This window comes from Phoca vitulina, unplaced genomic scaffold, assembly GCF_004348235.1.
Source record: "Phoca vitulina isolate PV1807 unplaced genomic scaffold, GSC_HSeal_1.0 scaffold5, whole genome shotgun sequence".
Taxonomy (NCBI): domain Eukaryota; kingdom Metazoa; phylum Chordata; class Mammalia; order Carnivora; family Phocidae; genus Phoca; species Phoca vitulina.
The window spans coordinates 3,972,268-3,997,238 of NW_022589708.1; the positions used below are offsets into that span (position 1 = coordinate 3,972,268).

The 24,971-nt window shown below is 42.1% G+C and overlaps 1 protein-coding gene across 2 annotated transcripts in view; it reads right to left on the reverse strand.

Moving 5' to 3' along the window:
- MYO16 (myosin XVI) overlaps positions 1–24,971 on the reverse strand; it is a 574,777-nt gene that overhangs the window by 371,185 nt on the left and 178,621 nt on the right. For both annotated transcript variants that reach the window (XM_032402627.1, XM_032402626.1), the window contains exons 3-4: positions 21,888–21,958; positions 8,812–8,955 (exon numbers count right to left, since the gene is read on the reverse strand). In XM_032402627.1, coding sequence (XP_032258518.1) covers positions 8,812–8,955; positions 21,888–21,958 — 215 coding nt within the window. The remainder of the gene's footprint in view (positions 1–8,811; positions 8,956–21,887; positions 21,959–24,971) is intronic.

A 24,971-nucleotide genomic window follows, 5' to 3' on the forward strand; every position in this document is an offset into this window, starting at 1 on the left:
TCAAGGCATCTCCCTTGTAGTAAGAGGCTGTATGTGGTCTGATGGTGCAGTGTGTATGTTAGCAGCGCTAAGTTAACATTGAAACAATCATACTTTAACACCAACTGTATCATAGAATCGACTCTAAGTGTAACTGTAGAAACTGGGATGACAGATATTTCTGATCTATCGATACCTTCCAACCATCAATAAATGTGTTGGAAATTCCTATTATAAATTATGTTCCAGCACTAGAAATGGGATATTCTAAAGACAAAGATAAAAATTTCAGAGCACTGTTCTCGTACTAAATTTATCACAGATGTAATGTTCTTGAAAGTGGGTAAATATTTAATTGATATTGGCTTAATGTAATATATTTTTTTTCAGGATTTTCTTGTATTATAATAAATAATTCCATTAAAAGGCTTTTATTTTGTGGGCCATGCTAAAATGTGCTATTTTTTCCAATAGGTAAAATTTACTTTTTAAATTACAAGTTTCTAAGAACATTTGAAGTTAATATTAAAGGTTAAATTTATTATATTTATGGGAACCAGTGTTTTAGAAATTTATAAGAATCTCTAAGGCAGGGCACCTAGGTGGCTCAGTCGTTAAGTGTCTGCCTTCAGCTTAGGTCATGATCCCTGGGTCCTGGGATCGAGCCCCACATCGGGCTCCCTGCTCCGCGGGAAGCCTGCTTCTCCCTCTCCCACTCCCCCTGCTTGTGTTCCCTTTCTCTCTATCTCTCTCTCTGTGTCAAATAAATAAATAAAATCTTAAAAAAAAAAAAAAGAATCTCTAAGGCAGGGCACCTGGGTGGCTCAGTTGCTTGAGCATCTGCCTTCAGCTCAGATCACAATCCCAGGGTCCTGGGATCAAGCCCCAAATCAGGCTCCCTGCTCAGCAAGGAGCTTACTTCTCCCTCTCCTCCCCGCTCATGCTCTCTCGCTATCTCTGTCTCTCTCTCTCTCTCAAATAAATAAATAAAATCTAAAAAAAAAAATCTCTAAGACAACTGTTATGGCATTCTATTTCAATATTCTCATTGTCATTTAAAGGATAAATCAGCAAACGGCTAGTAGATACATTTTAATACACCCTTGCAAGTTGTCCTGTTAATACATGTATTTATTGGGTTGTAAAGTCGCACGGATATTATGATATCAGCTTTATAAAAATGTCTACAGTGTATCTATATACAATTATAAATGGATATATATGTGATCATATGAATATATTATTATTTCTTATAAAACAGGACCATATTATATGTACTGTTTTATAACCATTTTTCAGATTTGCTCATGCCCCTCACCACCCTGGTCCAAACATTCATCTCCCCTCACCGAAGCTGCAGTGATAACCTCACTATGCTAAGGGAGATCATTTCCATGTGACAATCTGACCACGTACCTACCCATCCTCACAGGTTCCAAGCCAGGTTCCCCTTGCATCTGACTGGGTCTCAACTACCTCTCCCTCCTCATCATGCTCTTCCCACTCTCTCCAGCCAAGCCCCTGGCCTCCTCTAGACCTGCCCTTTCTCATCTCATCAAGGAGTCTAATATACAAGGTGTTCAATGGTCTGGAATATTCTATCCTCCCCCTTCCCCTGATGAACACACCTGGGTCCCCCTTCAGATCTCACCTTGGTGATCAGCTCCTGGGGGAAGTCTTCCCAAACCCTCTGTCTAACCCATGCCCTTGTTTCCCCAAGCCAGGGGCTGGCTAAAGCTTGTCACTCTTCTTCCACTTTATTCGATAGAGACAATTTCACAGATAGCAAAGTCATGGGATTTCCCTCCACTCAAGATACTACTGATTTCGAGGCTAATCGCTCTCTTGCTGGGATTCCACAACAGTCACTCAGCCAGGAAAAACCCAAAACACCGTCTACAACTCACCATCCTGAATTATAAGCCTTATTCATGCCCTCACCAAATACAGAGGACATGGGTCCGCTCAACAATATCATTCCAATCAGAATCCTCTTCCTCTGAATTCCACAACCTTTGACAGACTGACTCACTCTTGGGTTTAAAATTGTTAGCTCCATCTACACGGAAATGAGACTCAGTCCATCACTTACTCCTTTCTCATCACATCTTTTCATCCAGCACCATGTATCTCTCACGTACGTGGCCTCCACCTCCACTTGCAGCCTCTAACACAGAGGTCCCTCTCCTGGTTTTCTTCTTTCACGGCCCTGCACCCAGCCTAGTGCCGTCGACACAGAAGGCCCGTCCCAGACTGAAAGTCAGTCATATTCGTTAATGACCCCCACGCTATGATACCCACAAGGGGCGATACTTCATCATTCCAAAGCCCTTCTTGAGCCGTTACAGGGAGGGCAAGGTCAGAGGGGGAAACGAAGCAGAGCAGAAATGCTGCGTGATGTTTCTCACCATGTAAACACGGCCAGGTGTCCGTGACCCGACAGCAGGAGCCCAGGCCCCGTGTGAAATGGCTGGAACCACAGTGGCACGGCCTTCTCACCTAGGGCTCTGGCCGTAACCGTTTTGTCAGTCTTCCAAGGCCTGCGTTACTAGGACCACTCCAGAGGTATAAGTCAATCATTTCACTTGAGGAGCGTCTTAGAGCTGAGCATCACGGTACAATTCGTTTGCTGAAATCCAGTCGGTAGTAGCTAGAAAAACCCCTCAACTGAGCGCATCTCGTTTAGAAAGAGCCAGACGTATAGACATCCATCTACACCCTCAGAGCTCTCTTTAGTTCAACTCATTCCACCTCACTCCTGGAGGAAATAAAACTGATAACTACGTTCCATTGTAAATAACAGCTCTCTTAAATTACAAACTACTCGTCATTGTTAAGTGTGAGAAACTGGAAACAGCTTAAGTTACCCAAAAGTATAACAGCATCTAAACTCTGGAACACTATGCAGCCACTAAATATGTGTTTGGACAAAATATTTAAAAACACGGAATAATTTTGTGACATTTAAGAGACAATATGTGGGGCGCCTGGGTGGCTCAGTGGGGTGAGTGTCTGGCTCTTGATTTCGGCTCAGGTTGTGATCTCAGGGTCCTGGGACTGAGTCCCACGTTCGGCTCTGCGCTCAGTGCAGAGTCTGCTTGAGATTCTCCCTCTCCCTCTCCCTCTGCTTGCACTCTCTCCCCCTCTCTCTCTCAAATAAAAAAAAAATCTCTAAAAATAAAAAAAACTAAATGAGACAGTGTGTATATAACACAAATCTAAGTATTATGTGTGTGTTACACTCACCCACACAATGAGAACCAAAAGGACATTTATTAAATGTTAATACTGACTTTCTCTGACCAGTGGGATTATGGGTGACTTTTATGTTCTTTTGGGTTTTCTATATTTCCCAATGCTTCTAAAACAAATGTGAATTGGTCCTATAATTAGAAAAACAAAATGTCTTACTAAAAGGATATTCAGAAATCAAATCTAAATGCTTTACAGTATTAATGCAAATTATTAAATTTTTAATTGTCTTAAATATAGATGAAAATGTTATTTATCATGAAAAGCACTTTTGAAGAGGCAGTATTATTTACTAAAAATGGAAGCTTAAATAAATGAACTTAGGAAGCCTAAGGAAGTTGTCCTTAGACCCTGGACATGGAAATGTGTGTTTCTCAAACTTAACAAGCCTGGGAAAAACCTCAGGTGCTTATGTTTCTGTCAGATGCCTATGAAAGGTGTGTAACGTATTTCTCCATTCTTCAAAGAATTTTATGTCAAGTTATAGATTTATCATGAAGCACACATTATTGCCTGTTTTCTGAAATCACTTTTATGGTCTTAATCACTGTGAATATTGAGCGAGAATATTCACCATAAGTCAGGACGAATTTTCACCATAGATTTTAGTCATGGGAAGGGTCAGGTAATGATAGGTTTACAAAAACACAACATAAGAACAATAACAAAAGTCAAACTCATAGAAACAGACAGTAGAAAGGTAGTTACCAAGGGCTGGGGTGGAGGAGATGGGGAGCCACTGGTCAGTTGCAGATGGATAGGCTCTGAGGATCAAATGTACTGTATGGTGACGGTAAGTAATAATACTGTTTTGTACACTTGAGTTTCACTAAGACAGTGGATCTTAAGCATTCTTACCACAACAAAATAAGAATTACTGATCACTACGTGATGTGGTGGATGTGTTAATAACCCAACTATGGTCACCATTTCACAAAGTACGCGTATATCAAATCATCATGCTGTACACTTAATATACAATCTTATTTGCCAAGTGTACCTCAATAAAGCAAAGAGGCTCCTAAGTTTAATGGCCATGAACAGGGCTTAGAAGGCAGAGCAGCTTCTTTCAAATTCTTACTCTGATGAGCCCCCAAAATACAACCTTGAGCAAAAAAACCTGGCTGTTTGCCTAATTTCCTTCATTGACCCACTTGCCTTTAGATCTAGTGAGACAAATGAAGTAGAATAAACAACAAAATCCATCACAGCGATGTCAAAAGTGTTCTCGGCAAGGCCATGCTGGGGTCCCTGCGTGGACAGCAGGCAGCCTGGCCACGTGGAGGCGTGGCTGGGAGGCAGTAAGTGGGTCCGCAAAAGCATGCTGCTCTTCAGAGAAGCCTGACTATAAAAATGGGAGGGACACCGTGGTAACAATTATAGGAAAGATGTTTAATCGGGCTTTTCCTTAGTTTTTTAATTACTGGAAGATACTGCGACATAACTATGAATTTAAAGGAGGAGCCTAGTGGAAAGACCATGGAAACGGGAGATGGAAAAGTGACGGAGAAATCCTTCGACAGGTGGCAGTTAGTAGAGTCTAGAGAGGATGGAGGAGAATTTAGCTTCAGGAGGGAAACAAATACATTTTCAGGATGGAACAAAGGCTGTGAATAAATAGGAAAAAAATTAACAGTTTGTTGTTGATTTTTTCTGTTAGGTGGAAGCCGAAGGCATTCAAGCCTGGAAACTTACTTTGTCAGTGAAGCTGAAGGCAAGAGAAACTGCTAAGGGAGATTTAATATTGCGTGTGGGGTCATTTACATAAAAAGTTGATAATGATGCCAGGCCCTCTGCCACAGATCTTACTGGAAAATCAGACTTACCTTGAACCATCTGGATGTATAGCTCATTTTCTAGGGAGGATATCACCTTCTTAAATAGCAGGCTACCCCATGTCCTAATATTTAACCCAAGAATGGTCTAAGCAACGAATAAGCACCGTTTGGGAACAAGTTACTTTTGATCTATCAATTTATGCCACCTAACACAAAGTAAGCAATATGTTTTTGAAATATCATTTACTATCTCAGTTATGACAGAGTTGTTGGTTTCTGGCAGTTACCTGCAGCACCCATTAAAATGATCTGGTTCCACACTACCCATTAGACATGGTCCATGACACACTCTATCCAACAGGCACAAAAATTATGAACATCAGATGTTCGCACGCAAAAGGCCAAGGATTGAGGAAACATTCAGTGCAATTTCCAGTAATCGTTCCATTGTTACTGAAGTGAAACAATGATAAAGATATTGCTGAGCCTCACTTAGTAAATGACTATCCATCTGCTAATATTTTCCCTACGCTTTCTGATTTCAAGGAGTAAAAATACCTTGAAAGGTCTCCTGGTAGTATGTAACAGAATTAATTCACTGTTTTATAAATAAAACTAATTAAAATGACATTTTATCCTTCTGTTGTCCATTACTCATTTCTTGCAATCACGTTTAATAGCTACCCTTTACGGAGTAATGTTTATTAAATAATTCCAGGATATGTGGAATATTATATCCTCCCAAGTTTTTCAATAGGAAAGACAAAAAGTCCAAGATGATTTATCAGTAACCCAGGTATATTATTTTCTCAAGTAGAAGCATCCTACAGTCTTTTACTCTATTATTTTCCTTTCAAAACAATTAACACCAAATTAAAGGGATGTATTTCCAATGGTTCCAAATGCAATGGACGGTTAAGACATGCAGATGTGGCCTGGCTTTGGAACTTCTCACAGGGCAGAGTAAGTAGCACCTGTGGCCACACTGCAAAATCAGACGTGAAAATTCAGAAAACTGAAATAAATGCAAATCTTTTACTCAAAGTCATATGAGAAAAGAAGGGAGAACTGAGCAAGCTTCCTCAGAGACTGTTCCCTGGGCAGTCAGTCCCAAGGCACGAGACAGCAAAGACAAGCCTACTGTCCCTCCCTCCGCAGGCAAGGCATTAGCAAATTCTGAGCATATTCCATAAGTACTTCTTCAAGGTATATATGCAGTGATACAACAGGCTAGAAATATACATACATAAACATGCTGAAATAAATATGAAATCAAGATTTTCTAGAGAAGACGACCTGACATGATTTGAGTTAATCATTTATCAGCCTTTGTGATATATTCCTGAGTAATAGAAAAGCTTCTTAAAATCTGGGAAATAGCCAATTACCTTGAAATTAAAAAAAAAAAACACTAGATATAATTCTGAGTTATAGAACATTAGCGTTTGAATATGGAGCAAGTTAGAAAATATTTTTAAAATTAGATAATGTAGAATGAAAAATCAAAATGTACATATGTGAGATGCTCAACAATCAATAAAATAAAGTAAGGAAAAGAAAATTCTCAGTGGACAAACTGTGTAATTACAATGTATATTCCACATAATTAAATACATGTGTAATTATATATAAATATAAAAAATTATAGTGCACTAAAATTTTATTTTGGGGGGAACCAAAACATTTAGATTTGACTTGTTATTCTATTATGGAAACTCTCTGATAACTGATTTCTTATTATAAAAAAATAAGGACTATATATTAAGTATAGTGCTCACATCATAGAAATGCTCTGTAAAACTTCCAGGAAACTCCAAAACCCTATCCAGCTGCGTGCTGGAAATTATAAAAATACTGAGACTTCCTTTGTATAAATTTTGAAAACTTCTTACAGAAATTCATCATTTTTTGATCCACCCAATTCCTAAAATATACTGGGTTTAGATGATTTCTATTTCATACTTAAAATTCTAAGAAAGTGTCCATTGTTTTGCTTAGTGATAAACAGAGGGATCCTCATCATTCACAGGCTCCACCTTTGCGAATTTTTCTGTCGGCAGAATTTTTCTGTAATACCACAAGGAATCCTTGGGCTCCACTTCCGCGGTCATTCACACACTTGAGCGGAGTGGGGAAAATTCTTGTCAACCAGTGCACACATTTGCAACAGAGATCCCACAAGCCAATGCCGGGCCTTCTTGTTTCACCGTCATAGTGCAAAGTCTTCGTTGTGGTCTATTTAGTGCTGTGTTTTTCACATGTTCATTCTGCCCTGGACTTTATAAATTATCCGGTCCTAGTATAAGACTGATATTTTATATGTATAGGCTACATGAGTGTCAAATGCATATTAGCTAAATTAGTTTAAAAAAAAGAACCTAAGCATGTATTGCATGGAGCACTGGGTGTTATTTGAAAACAATGAATCATGGAACACTACATCAAAAACCAATGATGTTCTGGGGCGCCTGGGTGGCTCAGTCGGTTAAGCGTCTGCTTTTGTCTCAGGTCGTGATCCCACGGTCCTGGGATTGAGCCCCACATGAGGCTCCCTGCTCTGCGGGGAGCCTGCTTCTCCCTCTGCCTCTGCCTATCTCTCTCTCTGTATCTCATGGATAAATAAATAAAATCTTTAAAAAAAAAACAAAAAAAAAACGATGTTCTGTATGGAGACTAACATAACATAATAAACTTAAATTAAATTAAAAAAATAAAATAGCATTTTCAAAAACAAAAAAAATAAAAGTAATTATTCTATTCTTGCTTAATCTACTAATCACATTTCTCAGTGGTGCCCTTATTTGGCTTGCTCTTGTTTTTGTCATACTCTATAATGTAAAATGTCTTTTTGTTCACTGTGTAGCACCTAGAACATAGTGGTTATTCAACAAATATTCAAATGAACGAATAAACTGTAATTTCCTCAAGGGCAGGAATTATGTTAAAAATAGTAATCAATAAACATTAATTAAATGATCAGTAAATGAAGGTCACTGCAGAACATAACTGTCAGAAATACAACTTTGTACCTGATGTGAGAAAAGGGTCACTGCACAACCATGACCATGTTAATCTGGAAACTATAGATTTAACTCTATGATCACACATGAAATAAAACCAGCTTCTCTTTCTCAGTTCTGTCTGCCAAAGAAAAGCAACATAATCAGATGATGAGATGTGCATGTTTTCTAAAAATCCTGCATAATTTCTTAAAATCTTTGTTAGAGATAAACTCACCGGAAAAAAATCCCAAATCTCAATTCCAAAATAATTAAAGTATGTTGTGAGGATCAATGTCAGGGTCTAAACTATAATTGAAAACCACAGCAACAAATAACTCTAGTGAGTTTTATACTTAAAGTTTTCATTTTCTTGTAAAGAAATGTTGTAGACACTGCTTTACTAAATGTGAGCAAGAGAATAAGATTCAATAGATGCTGTATCTCATTACTGTATGCCTAGTTGGCTAAAAATTAAGAGAATGGATTGAAAGAAACACCATGTATGAAACCATTTTAGTTAGGACTCACTTGCAAAGTACTAAGGCACATAATTTCCCAGAAAAAAAACCAGGGGAGTAGAGCTTCACATGACATCTGCACAATTTGTTTTATGAACTCTGTGACCCAAAACCTTAGTCTCTAATTATCTTGTAACTCCAGGAAAATAAATGATGACATATATACACATTTTTTTTTATCAACCAAAGTATTCCATATTGTGAAATATTAATAGTTAAATATATAGCCTTTTATATGCTGTCAAATCTTCAAATGGTAATAAACTAAATTGCTTTACTTACTAGTACAAGCAGCAGGACAATATCAGGGTTATCACAAGCACAGGCGATGTGCATTGGTGTCCAAAAGTCTTCATCCTGGTGGTTGACATTGACCCCTCTGTCAATCAGGATCTCGGCAATGAAGGCATTATCATACCGAGCACACTGAAAGAAAGAATGAAAAAAAAAAAAAAGGAATGTATTTCAAACTATGATAAGGTTTATTGCAAATGTCCAGGGATAAAAATTTCAGTGCCAATTTAGAGATTGAGAGATGGGGCTAACTGTTCTCCAGCTAACCTATAAGCTAAGGGGCATATGGAGGATGGAGGACTCAAGGGGAAATGGCATCCATACACAGTAGAAATAAAAATGAGAAAATAGGGACAGACATTAAGAAGGAGGAAAAAATTTCACTATTTGGGTCCTCCACATTTGTAGATAGGATTACCAGAAAATCTTGGACCATTTATCAGAATTATCTTTCTGAAATACAGATTTGATCATATGATCCTTCTGCGTTAAAATGTACATATTTTGTCATTGAATTTTGTCAAAGAATAAAGTTTCACCACCTTATTGCATCCAAGACCGATAAGACCCTTTGTGGTCCTTCTAAACTCATCCCCCATCATCCAAATGCAGCCTTCAGCTTAGCTGTATAAGACAACTAAAAACTCCATGGTGCCACCTTGGAACAGTTAACTATTGTAATTTCAAAATCTTCTAAAATGAATTTTAATCATTGTATTTTATAGAAATTTCATAGTCTACTAAATCAAACTCTCCAGGGACTTGTTTTGCTCTTACTTTTTATATATTATTTATAGGTAAAATTCATAAAAATATTCAAAGTCAGGGCTGGCTCCGAGGGTGCACAATCTCTGTAGTCATGCTTAGGTGGGTCCTGCACTTGGTTTAAGGCTCTACTGTTGCCATGATGAATTTTCGATGATTACTGAAGTGTCCCACATATTCATTCTGCCCTGGACCTTATAAGTTATCCGGTCCTAGTATCAGACTGATATTTTCTATCTACAGGCTACATGAGTGTCAAATGCATATTACCTAATTAGTTTTAAAAAAAAGACCTATGCTAAATAACCTAACTACCTATTAGCAAAATTTCTGGGTTGAAAGATACACGCTTTCCATGGGATGTGGATGTAGCAGACAGGTTCCCCTCCCAAAAAGCAGTCATCGATGCTGCCACTGGCCGTACCATCATGCCAATGTGTCAACAAGTCACTGCATCAGACAATTAAAAGCAAATCACCCGAGGACTTCCCCTATCGAGTAACAGGGACCAGATTGGCATTCCTGCCCGAATCAATTGAAACGAAAACAAAAACACTCAGACAAAATATAACTTCGGAGAGCTGGGGAGGGAACAAGGCAGTCCTGCTCCTGCTATTGCTCCAGCTCACTGCCTTGAGGGACCTCCCAAGCTGCCGCCGCACAGCGAGGAGAACCCCAGTCACCCTGGGCACTCAAGAGGGGACTGAACTGAAAGTCCAGAGACCAAGCTGGCCAGCATGCACCAGACAGAGTCACAGAGAGGACAGAGCTGCAGAGAGAGAGAGAGGACTTCCAAGATCTGCGGTCGGTCCCCTCATGTACACAGAAAAATCATGATTGGCACACACACACACTCTAGGAATCTACCCAAGGTCAGGAACAGAAGCCCCTGAAAAAGAAGAGGAGTCAGAGCTCATGAATTGCCAGAAATAGTGTCTGTTTCCAGCAACCAGGAAGGAGGCCTTCTAATCAATGCAGCACTGGGTGGAGTACCAGACATGTCTTGCTTCAGTGCGGGGGTGGAAGGGGGGGATATGAGCCCTGAGCTGGAAGCTGCTCTACTCCCACCTAGAAATACTAAACTCAAGTTCTGAAAGCCTCAAACCACATAACTTCAATGCCCCCCAAACAGAGCTCAAGATTACCTACAGAAATATAAAAATATTCAGTACCCAACAAAGCAAAATTCACTACGTCTAGCATCCAAGGAAAAATGACCAGATATACAAGACAGCAAGCAAATAGGACCCACAAGGAGGAGAAAGAGTGATCAATGGGAGCCAACTTAGAAGTGATACACTTGTTAGAATGAGCAAACCTGCATGTTTAAAGTGTTACAATAACTACATTCCATATGTTCAAAAAATTGGGCAACTGTTGAACATGGTAAGCAGAGACATGGAAGACAGCAAAGAGACTCAAATTTAACTCCTGGAGATGAGAACTACCTTGGCTGCAATGAAAAATATACCAATGGATGGGATCAACAATGGACTGGCTCTTGCAGAAGATGAGACTGGTGAACCTGAAGACGGTAATGTAGATTACACAAAGTGAGACAGAGCAGAAGAGGACTTTCAATAAGTGAACCGAGCATTGGTGAGCCATGGGCAATCTCCAGACAGTAACCAAACAAACTGATAGCACTGGAAATGGGGACTACACATGGATTGATTTATATTTTTCCTATTATTTAATTTGTATTAAAATTAGTAATTACAAGATAGCCCAATTTTTAAAATTAGGTACAAGATTTGAGCTGATACTTCACCAAAGACAGAAAAAAGAAGACATATGAATTGTGGTTCCCAATCATAATACAGTCATGGAAGAACATTCCTATCTTCTTCTAGTACCTGGTGGTCTCAAGAACGTACGGTCAGCGTGGTGCAAAATCATGGTACAGGTTCCATATGAAGGAAGATAAGCACAGGTTGTCAGTATTGGGATGCATGGAAGCACCTGGGCAATGAACTCGGTGCACATGAACTCGGAAGGATTAGTTTCAGTTTTGAACCATGACCTTTGCCTATGTGATGTACTGCATCATGTGTAACAATAACGAAGACGCTATGACCCAGAGCCCCGTCTACTGTAGCTGCAGGTTCGGGTACAATGACTAATAAGATGAGGATCAGAGTATAAAGGCTCAATAAATAGGTTTTAGAATTGGGGCCTGGATCCAATTTCTTTCAGGAAATTCACATGCAGGTAATGCCTATTCCGCTCTCTTTATCCTTCTGATAACTCACTGCATAATCAACAGTGATGCGACCTCCTCCTTCCCTGTCTGTCAAGATCTCCTCAGCCTGCACCTCAGGAATCCACATTTACAATTCAAAGATACCTACAGTTTGGCTTTTCCATGTCTTTCACCAAAAAAGAGTTAATTAGATACAGTGTGGAAAATGATATCAGCCTCTCTCAAGTAATGTAATTTTTAGATTCACATTTCAGAGGATCATGAATAATAATTTGACAGCAATAAATACCTTCTAATCACACTTGTCTGAAAAGATTACGATGGTTGAACATTCCTGTTACAATGTTCTTACAACATTATTGCTAGATAGTAAACGTCATTTTCACTGGAAAGAATTTTCTCCCAGCTAGCAAATCTTCCTTCCCCATTCAGATTGTTCTTCATCCAACTTCAACCCATTTCTGGCAACAGTTTACAGGATCAAGAAGGTGGCTGAACTGCCACTCGGTCACCTTCAGAGAGCTCTGACACCACTAGTCATCTCCCCTGGCTCCTCCCGTCACCGTCCTCTGCCTCTCCAAGGTCCAGGCAGGATGGGCTACATAATTTGTGGGACCCAGTGTAAAATGAAAAAGTGGGGCCCCTTATTCAAAAATGACCAAGAATTTGGGGGCACCTGGGTGGCTCCATCAGTTAAGCATCTGACTCTTATTTTAGCTCAGGTCATGATTACAGGATCGTGAGATTGAGCCCCAAGACGGACTCTGTGCTGGGTGTGGAGTCTGCTTAGGATTCTCTCTCCCCCTCTGCCCCTCCCCCCACACCCTCTCTGTCTTCCTCTCTCTCTCTCAAATAAATAAATACATCTTTTAAAAAAATGACTAAGAATTTTAAGATGGTGACAGCAGAGGATGAAACCAAGCAGAGGATGGGTCCTGCAGAGCACAAAGCCTGGAGTGACCACATGGACCATGTGCCTGTGAAGCCTGCCTTGAACTGCCAAACCTCTTAATCAACCAGCCCCCCAGGTCCCTCAAGTCCACACACTGTACTTCCTTCCAGTGAACCTCTGGAACCTTGTCCATTTCAAATAAACCCTCCTTACCTAGGAATGTCCACAGAACCTAAATCTATCTGTCTGGAAATACCATCTCTCCTGAAGCCTCCTCCACTGAATAGGTAAAATTCTTCTCCCATCAGGCCCTGAAAAACCTTGGTTACTTTCTGAGCTTATTGACTCTTTTTTTTTTTAGTAAGCTTTACACCCAACGTGGGGCTTGAACTCATGACCAAGAGATCAAGAGCTCCATGCTCCACCGGTTGAGCCAGCGAGGCGCCCCTGAGCTCATTGATTCTTTTAGAGTCACCATTTGTTCACCTCAGTGTGCTACTTTCTAAGATTCACTCTTCTCCCAAAAGGGTTGCTCTCCCCTTTCATCAAAGTTAGGGACTACAATCACAGTCATCCCCACAGTCTGAGCACAACAGCAATACTGGGTTACCCACCTTCTCTGAAAGCATAAAATGTCTTCCCTCCAAGACCCAGAAACCTCCACCACGTTTTACTTATTTACCACCCCCTGGCTTGCCCCCATGAAGACCGGCTCCCTGTTAAAGTACTAAATCCCCATATCCCAATCCATGATCAAAACATTCCATTCTGCCTCCTAACGCATACTTAGAGAGCGACACCACAAATAGCTCCTTCCTCCAAGACTGTTTATTGAGTTGCCTAGGATTAGTAAGAACGAACACTCTCCACACTAACTCAGCAGTCCACAGCTTCTCAGGGAATGCATTCTTTCACTGTTTGGAATTGTTTCTAAACAAAGGTAACGTCTCTCGATGTACAAACCCAATACAATGCGTAGTATTGATTCAGCTGAAAAGACCCTAAAAACCATAGAAACCAAATAACAAATACAGACAATTTTAAACTTAAAATGTTCTGTCTTTTCCCTACCTCTTGTCATAAGGGATATTTTATGTATTTTAGTTCTTCTGGTTGGCTAATGAGCATGTCTTGAGCAACCCTGAAATCTATCACTCAGAAAATCAAAAGCTGAATTCCCACATTAAATTCACTGGTTCATACATGACAGTTATCTTTTGCAAGTTTTTTTTTCTTTTTTTAAACGTGGGTTGAACCTGTCACATTAGTTTTCTCAACGTCTATACATTTTCAGGTACACTTCCCTTTTTTCTCCTCTGTGTTGATTTCAAAGCCACTAGGGCAGAAGAGACTAGCAAAGAGTTACTGGGACAACATCCAGATTGATCCAGATATCAGTTATTGAGTGGGTATCATGTGCTAAGCACAGTTCTGCTATTAAACAAAAAAATTATCTCTGAACTCTCTAGAAGCGGTGGGGAGAGGGGAAGCAATTTGGATTAATCATTGTCCATTTTTCTTGTCCTATATTTATGGGTTCTCAGTGGTTAAAAACTTTTCTACAACCAGAGACAGATGGAGAGAGACAGAGACAGAGATACACAAAGAGAGAGACACACACACACAGATTTGTATCAGTAGGAAAATGAATTTGAATTTGTTGCAATTTTTAAAATTTTTGAAATCTCTCTAGAACTTCCATATGGCCCCTTGTACTGAACATCAATCCCACTAGCCACCTCTTTCAACCAGTGCCTAGATCCGTACAAAATCACTTTCAGCTCTCTGCCATTATATCACACTGAAGGATCGCACTCATTATAATGTCATCTTGAACATACTTCTCATCATTTTTGCTTTTCATGTACAGATGGTCTGCAACTTACAATGGTTCAACTTAAGAGTTTTTGACGTTACGAAGGTGTGAAAGAATTCTGAATTTGGATCATGTCCAGGGCTGGCGACATGCGGTTCAAGCCCCTCTCATGATGCTGGACAGCAGCCGTGGCTCCCAGGCAGCCATGTTGTCGTGAGCGAAGACAAGTGATACACTGCCAACCACTCTGTACCCAGGCAACCATTCTGTGGTATCACTTTCAGTAGACAATGCAATAAATTACATGAGATATTCAACACTTCATTAGAAAATGGGCTTTGTGCTCAATGATTTTGCCCAACTGTAGGCTAATGGGCTAGGCTAGGCTAGGCTAGCTACAGTGTTTGGTAGGTTATGTATTAAATGCATTTTTGACCTAACGATACTTTCAACTCACGTGGTTCATCCAGACATAACCCCATCATAAGTCATATAAGATGTGTTTCTTCTCTCTGGCAAATATTTGTCCTACAGATTACCTCTCCATTCATAACCTACCCAGAACCCTCCAAGCTGAATCATAGTTATTATTTCCACCTGCATTCTAAGCATACATATCTTCCAGCCAACTGAACCAAACTCTAATTATAAACCAGGCTATTACTAAAGAGATTCAGATGTACCACTGATGCACATCCAGAAACTTTAAAATCCTAATGGAACTTTTATCCTTTTAAGTGAACGTAAACTCGGCTCCTTCAGCTGCAACATTGGTTTGCCTCACTTTGAATCACCAAGATTTTATTAGGCAACACTCTATTCCAGGCACTGTGCTGGGCAGCGTACAAGTAAAGTTTAACGACACAGTAACTGCCCTTGGGAAACAGACAATCCAGCTGAATGAAATTGAGGGTGTTCAGAGCATTCTGGATTCACAGTGGAGCGTACCTAACAGCCTGATAGAACTGGACACTCCAGTATGGGACACTCTCAGCACAGGTCTTGAAGGATTTGGTGGGGAAGGTAGGGGTTGAGACATTCATAATCCATTAAGTATTCACTGAAGACCTACCATGTGCCCAGTGCTGCGCCAAGCCAGAGAGTTGGTATCATGGACTAGATATTGTCCCCAATCAATAGCCAAATTCAAGAGGGCAATGCAGTCAGAAGAGAAGTATGATAGGAAAGTCCAGTGAGCTACGGGGCCATCTCAGAGAGCACCCCCAAAGTAGGAAACAGCATAACAATCTGAGGAGGAATGAAAATGGCTCTTTGAGGAATTCTATGTCATTAGGCACCTTTCTGAGAGGGTGAGTTTCAGACTGAGACCTCAGGGAAAACCTTTCTGGGTACGACATCCAGCTTCCCCTAGGAAAGGCTCTGTACCAATGCTCTCAAGCTGGTCGACTGGGATTTTTCTCAGAGGGGCTCAAAGTTCAAAGACATCTGTAAAAAATTCCTCACCCATCTACCTTCACCCTGTCATGAAGGATTCTAATCCTTTATAAGTTGGGTTCTATGGTTGCAGAGATAAAGCAAAACAAAACACAAATCTCACTGGTAACTTTACTAAGGAATTTAGAATTTGCTCTTGAATGAACCAGTCCTGTGTGATATATTTACTCAAAAATGGAAAATTCACTCCCCTCAGTTCCTGGTAACATTCTGAGAAATGCACTTCTGTCGCCTTCTTACCCCCAAGTCATGCACCCAGGCAGTCCAGATAAAAATATACCCACCACACAGAACAAGGTTAAGATTTTCATTCAAGATTCAGATGGATACTGTACCCATGATCAAAGATCCTGGACATAGGCTTTCCAGTTATGGATGCCATGATTCTCATGGACCAAAGAGATGCTGGATTTTAAAAAGCAAAGTCCAGCCAGAAATTTGAATCTTAATCACATCCTTGGAAAAAAAAAATAAAGGAGTCACTATTTCCTGTCCATGGAAACTCTACTTCTTGTTTTCCAGCCCTTTCCAGCATCATCCTCAGACATCAGAATGGTAGGGTTCTCCTGCTCATGGGCATTATCCTTTTGCATCCATCTTGCTCCTTCAATTGCCTCTTCACTTCCTGCTGCACCATACTGTATGGATGTACCCCATTTCTCAACACCCAAGAAGCTCCCAGGAACGGACCCTGGAGAGGGCACATTCTCTTCTGTTATGATTCATTTTCTCGCCAGTGTTTATTTACCCCCACAGCTTTTCCCCTTTACTTTCTGGAAGAGCAAAGGAGGGGGGTCACACGGTCAATGCCCCCATGCTCTGGACAATGTCCACGTACTTGTTGATCACTGTTGCTCTCTAACACCTAGACCAGTCTTAAAATAAGATCTTTCTTTAGACCTTTCCTGCACAGTCCTAATATTCTGACTCTTCAAAATATAATATTCCACCCCCTCTAAAAGACACTAAAATGTGGAACAGCTGCAACTGTAGTAATTTGCTAATTATCTCTGCTTCTTCCAGCTCCTGAAGCTTGAAAGATGTGGAGAGTGAAGCCCAGTGAGCTGCCAATTCAGACACCAGACTTCCTTGGAAGAGCAGGAAGTGATTAAAACAGTTAGAATTTTACCATCTAACAAAGCAGCAGTCAGAACTACTTCTATCAATTTCTTCTACTATATGAAACATACATGTAAAAATGAAAAGACTTTGCCTCCTTTCCTCAACCTGAGTCACTGCTAAAAGTTTCTGGTCTAGCCTTCAAGATTTTCTCTGCTCTCGCAAAAGATTCTCCCCCTTTCTCTCTTTCTCTCTCTCATCTCATCTACCTGCTTGTACTATATACACAATTCACCAGGTCAAAGAAAGGGTAGTTCCTATTTCTAATGCATTCCACTCAAGCCTCACTGTGGTCAGCTGCTGTCACAAGACCACACTAAAAGAGTTTGTGTTTCATGCTCCCTTCTAGAGGGTTTGGTCACCATCAGGAGCTCCTTCTCGAGAGCTCATTTATTAGAGGTCATAACATAAAACCCTGGACAGTGGTTTCGCAAAACCCGTGTGGTGCTGTTTCCAAATCCACAAATATCGTAATTTCTTCCTGAGACTTAAATCTGAGTGTTCGTGTCTATTGGCCTCCTGGGGTGCCGATACTGTCACCTGCTGTAATTACCTCCCCTCTGTCGATCACAGGACTTGACACCTGCCATATGTGTGATACATGAATTATTTACGGAAGGGTTGGCAAACAAGCTAATCCAGAGGTATTTGGTGAAAACTTTAAAAGAAGATAAAACTAAAGATTTTATATGACAAAAGATACTCAAACCTGCTTCTCAAATATCTACCTGTACAGGATGGGATTTGTTCATCTCCAACATCAAAGTTCTCCTGCCACTTCTAAGAGGAATGTACCAAAATCTACACTTGGAATCAGACACTCAATGAAGAATAATTGAGTTAAATAAAACTCCAAAAATCTCAACAATTTCCACCGCTTATTCTCGATGGTCCACACAGAGGCTGCCTTTTTCTCGAAGGCGTTGATCCAAGCCTCTATAATTAGAGCTTCTGTGCTGGTAACACGTCAAGCCTCACAGTGCAGGATGCCCCAAAGGTGGGGCCGACAGCGCAGATGCTCACACTTGACATTTCAGAGGGCGAAATTGCCTTTTTCAGTACCTAAGGCATGTTGAAACCCTGTAATTTTGTCTCTCTGGCAACTCGCAATTTTTCATTTGCTTTTATTTACTCAGGAACCCCAGGGGAAGATGACTCGGTGCTGAGCCCGCGGCCCCGCGGCCGTCCCCAGGCTTTCTCACGCACACCCCAGCTCCACCTCCCCTTTATCCGAGGCTCGCAGCCCACGCCTAACGGTATGAAGATACAACACAGCTGCACTGAACGGAGAGTTCAGAAAGCATTTCCCTCTGCCTTCTCACTTGAATCCTCTCATTTCGTTTTCCTTCTGACCCCACCATTTCTGAGTCTTTATACTCTGTGACCTGGGCCTCAAATAACTCACTTCTCATTAGCCAAGGAGGTCCTGATGTCCTTGGGGCCCATTCATTCATCTGTTCATTCATGGACGACGTACTGAGTATTTCCTGCACATCACACGCCAAGGATATAAAAGTATCTAAGGCAGCTACAGTTTTTGAAAATGCAGTCTGGCAGAGAGAAAGGGCACATCATCCATTAATTATGACCCATCATGACAAGATCTGTAGCAGAAGCAAGGATCATGCGCTAGGAGATCCTGGATAAAAGAGTACTTACGTCTGATCAGGAGGGTCGGAGAAGGTGTCAGAAGTGTTCTGCCAAGGCAGGAGTGGCCTCATTAGAGTCCTCTGCCACGATCTCCTGTTTACGCCTCTCCCAGGTCTGCCGTAATCAGTGGTTTATTTTTCCTCCCTCCCTCGAAAAACTAAACTCCATATGGGCACAGAATGTGTTCTGAATCTTTGCACCCCTAAGAGCCATCATAGCACCAGATACTAATTAATTAAGTAGTTAACGCACCAACTTTCCTACTCAACAAATCTACTGAGCATCTACCAAGTGCTGGGCACTCCCCCAGGCGTACAAAAGGCTCATGAGAATATGTCCAGTTCTTGCTCTCACGGAGTGGACGGTCTAGGAAGCAGGACAGAATCACACGGGTCTCTGGTCTGTTTGCCCTATCCTACAGGGCAAGCCAGGGAAGGCTGTTCTGTTAGATGTCTTCCGAGCAGAGACCCAAAGTGAACGAGGGCATGAGCTGGGTGGATACCTGCAGAGCAGAGTTCCAAGTGGAAAAGACAGAAGGGAGGGGGTGCACCTGGTGGGAGTGTGGCAGGCACAGTAAGGAGCCGTGAGAACGAGAGGGGAGGAAACGGGGCGGGGGCCATGGTGGGGGCAGGTCATGGTATGGCTCTATGTAGGACTTTGGTTTTTTGTTTGTTTGTTTGTTTTTTGAGTGGGAAGGAAAGTTTCTGGAGTATTCTGATGGAGAAGAGATGCTGACTTGACTTCTGTGTGGCAACAGCCTGCAGGTGGGTGAGGATGGGGCGGGGAGATGAGAGAGGCTGTTGCTTATCCTGTGAAAGGGATGATGCTTTAGGAGAGGGTGGCAGTGGTCCAGGTGAAGGGACACAGTGGCATCTGGCCAGAAAGCAAGCACTGATTTGCTGACTGACAGGATGCACTTCTTTGTGCTCATTGCAGGCAAATGCATTTTATATATTAAGTCATGGGTGTGTCTCTCTCCCTCTCAAACACACACACGCTCAGTAATAATACATTTTTGGCAGTATTACCAATGAATTCACATGATTTGTTTACAGAAAAGGTCTGTCTTCCAGCAGTTGAGTTAGAACGACAGTGTGTTCTCTGAAAACTGCAATGAGCACCTTGCAGCATCGCTGGGGAACAGGTGTGACCAGAACCTGGTGTCCGCAGAGGCCAGAGCGGAAGCTCTGCACTGTTACTGTGTGAACCTGGCCAAATTGTTTCATTCTTCTGCTTCTGTTTCTAACTAGGAAAGTCACATAGGCGTATTCCCAAGCACACAGAGCTATGGTAAATAAAAAATTAATTTATATGAAAATGCATCATAAATAATACACTATAATGTGCATATTGATCAATATCTAACATAGCAAAGACACTTTATGGCTTAAAAGTTATTTTCGTATCTATCTGATCATCACAATGCATGCTGTGATGTGTATTCATCACAATAAATTCTCTGAGTACAATAGCCCAGATAATATCCCCATTTCACAGATGGGAAAAAATGAGCCTCGGTGAGCTTAAGCATCTCCTCAAACTTCATGAAAGGAGTAAGTGTACATGAAGTTACATGAGAGGAAAAGACCAAAAGTCGCTGGCATGGGATCAAATTCTCTCCTGATCATCTTCTAATGGGGGACACAGAAACAGGTGTAGACACTCCCAAGAAAAGAAAGCAGGGCCTGGCCTGGTCTCCTTCTGAACATGCTGATCACTGGACCTCCTGGTAGAGAGAGAACCATATTGACCAAGAGCAGCATGACCCTAGTCTAGCTAGCATTGCTTATCATCATCAGACCTGGGATCTAGGAACTAACAAGGCTTGGATCCTTAGAAATTTCACATAAGCCATGTAATGATCTGAGTCTAAAATGGAGAGGTTTCAAAACCAAAACACTCCAGAGAAGGAAAAAGTCATCTAGAAATCTCTCTTTCTGTCTCAGTCAATGCTGGAGAGAAACAGTTTACATTTCTTCTACAGACTGTCTCCTATCAATATTCTGAGTTGTTTTTCTATTCTGCTGAGTGCATAACATGATTGTCTGTACCCCCAGATATCTTGAGCCTTTGGGAGGCACAGGTTTCTCTTGTATGCAGTGCTTCTCAGCCTAGGCTGCAAATCAGAATCAGCTGGGGGAGCTCCCAATCGCTACATCCCAGAAAAATTAAGTCAGAATCTCCACGGACCGGGCTAAGGTTGGGAGGCAGGTGTCAGCATTTTACCACTCCCAGGTGATTCCTACGTGCAATCCAGGCTGAGAACTGGTGGCGTGTTCCGGAGCTCTGGGCTGTTTGATGCATGACCTTCTTTAACAGAGTTCAATGTACCGCAAAGAAATACAGCTCATCCCTGACCTTGGTAGATGACCCTAAGTTAGGTTTTTAATGTTAATTTTTATATTTTTCAAAATTAAGGCTTAATCATTAAATTAGTCCTAAAGACCACTAAATTGAATCCTTCTATTGACTTTTTAAGTGGACCCGTAAAAATTTTTAGCACATGAACCTAATATAATATTTTTTTGTTTGCGCCATTATTTATTTACTTAATTACTTAGCCATTCACTGCTTTGTCTCCAAAAGAATGTCGGTGAGCTTTAGTCACATTTATATGCGCCCGGTCACAAGCAGAGCATAGAGAAAGTTCACTGTAGCCAAAGACAACATGTAGAAGCAAAAGAATGCCTAATAGTCTATAGTGGATACAATATTATTTGCTTCATTTTCAAAAGCATCTTCTTTAGGGCAGAAGTTCTAACTCCATTTGTTAAAGATTACTTACAAACTCCGACGTAGTAATTAGGAACTACTGCAGCTCGTTATCCAAGCCTGATCATTTGAAAGTGTCATGTTTTGATGATCATCTGTCAGATGTACATTTGGGGGACACCTGGGTGGCTCAGTTGGTTAAGCGTCTGCCTTTGGCTCAGGTCATGATCTCAGGGTCCTGGGATCGAGCCCCGCATCGGGCTCCCTGCTCAGCGGGGAGTCTGCTTCTCCCTCTCCCACTCCCCCCTGCTCATGCACTTCCTCTCTCAAATAAATAAATAAACTCTTAAAAAAAAAGATGTACATTTGGCTATTGAACTTTGAGCCCACGACTGATGCTCCTCCCTGTGTCGCCCCCCCCCCCCCCCGTGCCCCGGTCAGAGGGTTCTCACCAGATGCAGCAGGGACCCTCCTGAGGAAACGGCGGTGTGCGGATCCGCGCCCTCCTTCAGGAGCCGGAGCGCTGAAAAATCAGAAGAGTAGGCAGTTACAGCACGTGCTTCGTCCACACCGTGAACCAAAACCTGAGCGTTTCCTTAATATCTAAAATGCAAACAGCCGTAAAAGCCAATGCAGACTCGTTAACCGCCCTCTGACCTCACTTGGTGTACGTATGACGGGTGGCGTCTGTCTCCACATTCAAACTTACTCCTCCGTCTCTCAGTGTCATTTCTTATTACAGCTGAGCAAATCATTCAGAAAGGGGGACACGCTCTTACGGTTTATTGTTTCAACGTGTCGAGTTTGTATATCCTTTGTAGGGCAAAATAATAAAAAGAAATTACTTCACGAGGCTCATGGAGGGACTGGACCACTTAACTTTTATTTTTTAATCTCATTAGGGCCCCCTGGCTTAAAACAAACTTTGTACTCTAGACATTAAACTTCTCTTCCTGCGGTGACCTCTTGGCAGGGTGTCCGCGATGACCTCTTGGCAGGGTGTCCGCCTTTCCCAAGAAGGACTATGGCACAAAGCCATTTCGAGTTAATAATGCCAAATAGGTCAAAACAGATGCCAATTATCAGAATAAATGCACAAGTGGAAGGTGGCCTGTGTTTCCACCTGAACAGCAAAGGTGAATTCACTAGTACAAGGAATGCCACAGGCCTGAGGAGACCGATTGCTGTATTTTCCGCCTCTTACAGTGGGCTCTAGGACCAGCCTCACAGAAAGGCTTATCAATTCCCCAAAGCACATTTCCGCAGTTAATAGCAGTATCACAGTCTTTTAATAAAAAGCCATTAATGCATTTTCCACAAAAACTATAATTAAAGCACCCGTGACTCTTTTTTTCCCCATTATACCACAGACCGATATTAAATGGCTCGGATTCAAACGCATACCTCACTGAGCATACTGTCTTTCCACGAAGTTTCTCTGTAGTCTGGAGTGTTACCTCATGTACCTTCTATTCTATGGTACCCCAAGTCGTTTATGCGTTCCAATATCTCGTGTGTCACCATGTTCCCCAAAGCTAACCGCACGTCACGAGGGGCGCCCTGGGTCCTGGCAGACATGGCTACCCCAGCTGTCCCCTCTCCAGGAAGGCCGTCTCGTTGATGGCGTGTGCAGTGGGGGTGAAGAGGGAGACTGAACAGCCTCTCCGAAATGGGGGTGACGTGGAGACAACAGAACAACCCGTACCCAGCCCAGTGTGCCCTCCAGACAGCCCTTCCCGAAGTTGGAGGGCCTTCCGTCCAAATCTCTCTCCCCAGGGGAGTCACACACACCCCCATGCCCTCTCAACTGGGGCAACACTGGGCTCCTGGGATCTGCGCCCCTTCACTTCAGTCCGCTCCCTGAAAGCTGTCCTCAGCAGGAGTCTGTCCACATCTGTTCACCTTCCAAGTGGCTTCCCCTTGAGTATGTTCTTTCTCCAATTAAGAATTGAATTCTTTTCATAACATAGATTCTCCTAATGTTGGTAGTTTGTGACAAAATAATTTCTCCAAGACCGCATTCTTACAGGATCGAGTGTAACCTGACATGGCGTGGGGCGACCATTGGCTTACTTGGGCATCTCTGCCCTCAGCCAGCAGGAGAACATCCAGGAAGGTAAATCCTTTGCCTTTCTAGTCCTCGCTGTATTTCTAGGAGCTGTCCTGCCGTGTGGTTTGCAGGTGCCCTTTCTCCCTCCCGTTCCCTGCTCTCTCTATGCACACGTATAATAAATGGACGCACTTCCTGCTCCCTCACATACTTCTTGCCCTTAATTTTGAACAGTCCATTGCCAACAACAGACAGTTAATTAAATACATTTACCGATGGTTTCCTCAGAAGATAAATAGCACTTTTACCCAAATGTTTACTTTTTTAGTAAATGAAATTATTCACCTTGAATTAACTAATATCAACACAGTGCTTTAAAGTTTTCATAGCAAAGCACTTATACTACAAATACAGTATGAGGCAGATTTTATTAGAAAAACATTCATAAAATGCTGTCAGATTTTTTTAAAGATTTATTTATTTGAGAGAGAGAGAGAGAGAGAGAAAGCAGGGGGGAGGGGTAGAGGGAGAGGGAGAGGGAGTCCCACGCAGACCCCGCACTGAGCAAGGAGCCTGACACGGGGCTTGATCTCACCACCCTGAGATCAGGACCTGAGCTGAGACCAAGAGCCCGACACCCACGACTGAGCCACCCAGGCGCCCCTGCTATCAGATTTTTGAGTAGACTCCACCAGGCACATGTGTAGTGAATTATACATAATAGAAGTCAGTGAGACACTGGCCTTGGGCATCCACAGATTTGGCTATGAGGCCCCACTGGGGGAGCTACTGAATTCTCTGTGCCTCAGTTTCCTCTCAGTTGAACTCACGCCATGGGGGCACTGACAGAAGTGAATGAGCCAATAGAGCAGCATGTTAATCATGCCTCCTGGCCCTGGGCACGGATCTCCAAATGACTCCTACTAGTATAATTACTCTACATCACGAAACCCCAAAATAACATATCCTAGAATCCATAACTTAAGGTTTGGGGCCTGGGTGGCTCAGCTGGTTAAGCATCTGCCTTCGACTCGGGTCATGATCCCAGGGTCCTGGGATTGAGCCCCACGTCGGGCTCCCTGCTCGGCGGGGAGCCTGCTTCTCCCTCTGCCTGCCACTCTGCCTACTTGTGCTCTCTCTCTCTCTCTCTGTGTCAAATAAATAAATAAAATCTTAAAAACAACAACAACAACAACAAAAACCTAACTTAAGGTTTATTCTAAATTTTCTCAAAACCTTCCAATTTTTAAATGTTGAATGTAAGTGTAGGATATAAACCACGCAGATTTAGCAGCAGTCTCTTGGAGACGAGTGTGTAATTTATCAAGCACGAAAGGGGTGAGGAGCACTATGCGGGAGGCAGTGAAGCACGGTGAGCGTGCGGGGGTGGGACACAGCATGTGGCTCGGAGGACTGGCCCAGGGAGGACACGGCACATCACGCTACAGGACTCGGACACCAGTTTGTGGGCAACAAATGCCGGCCA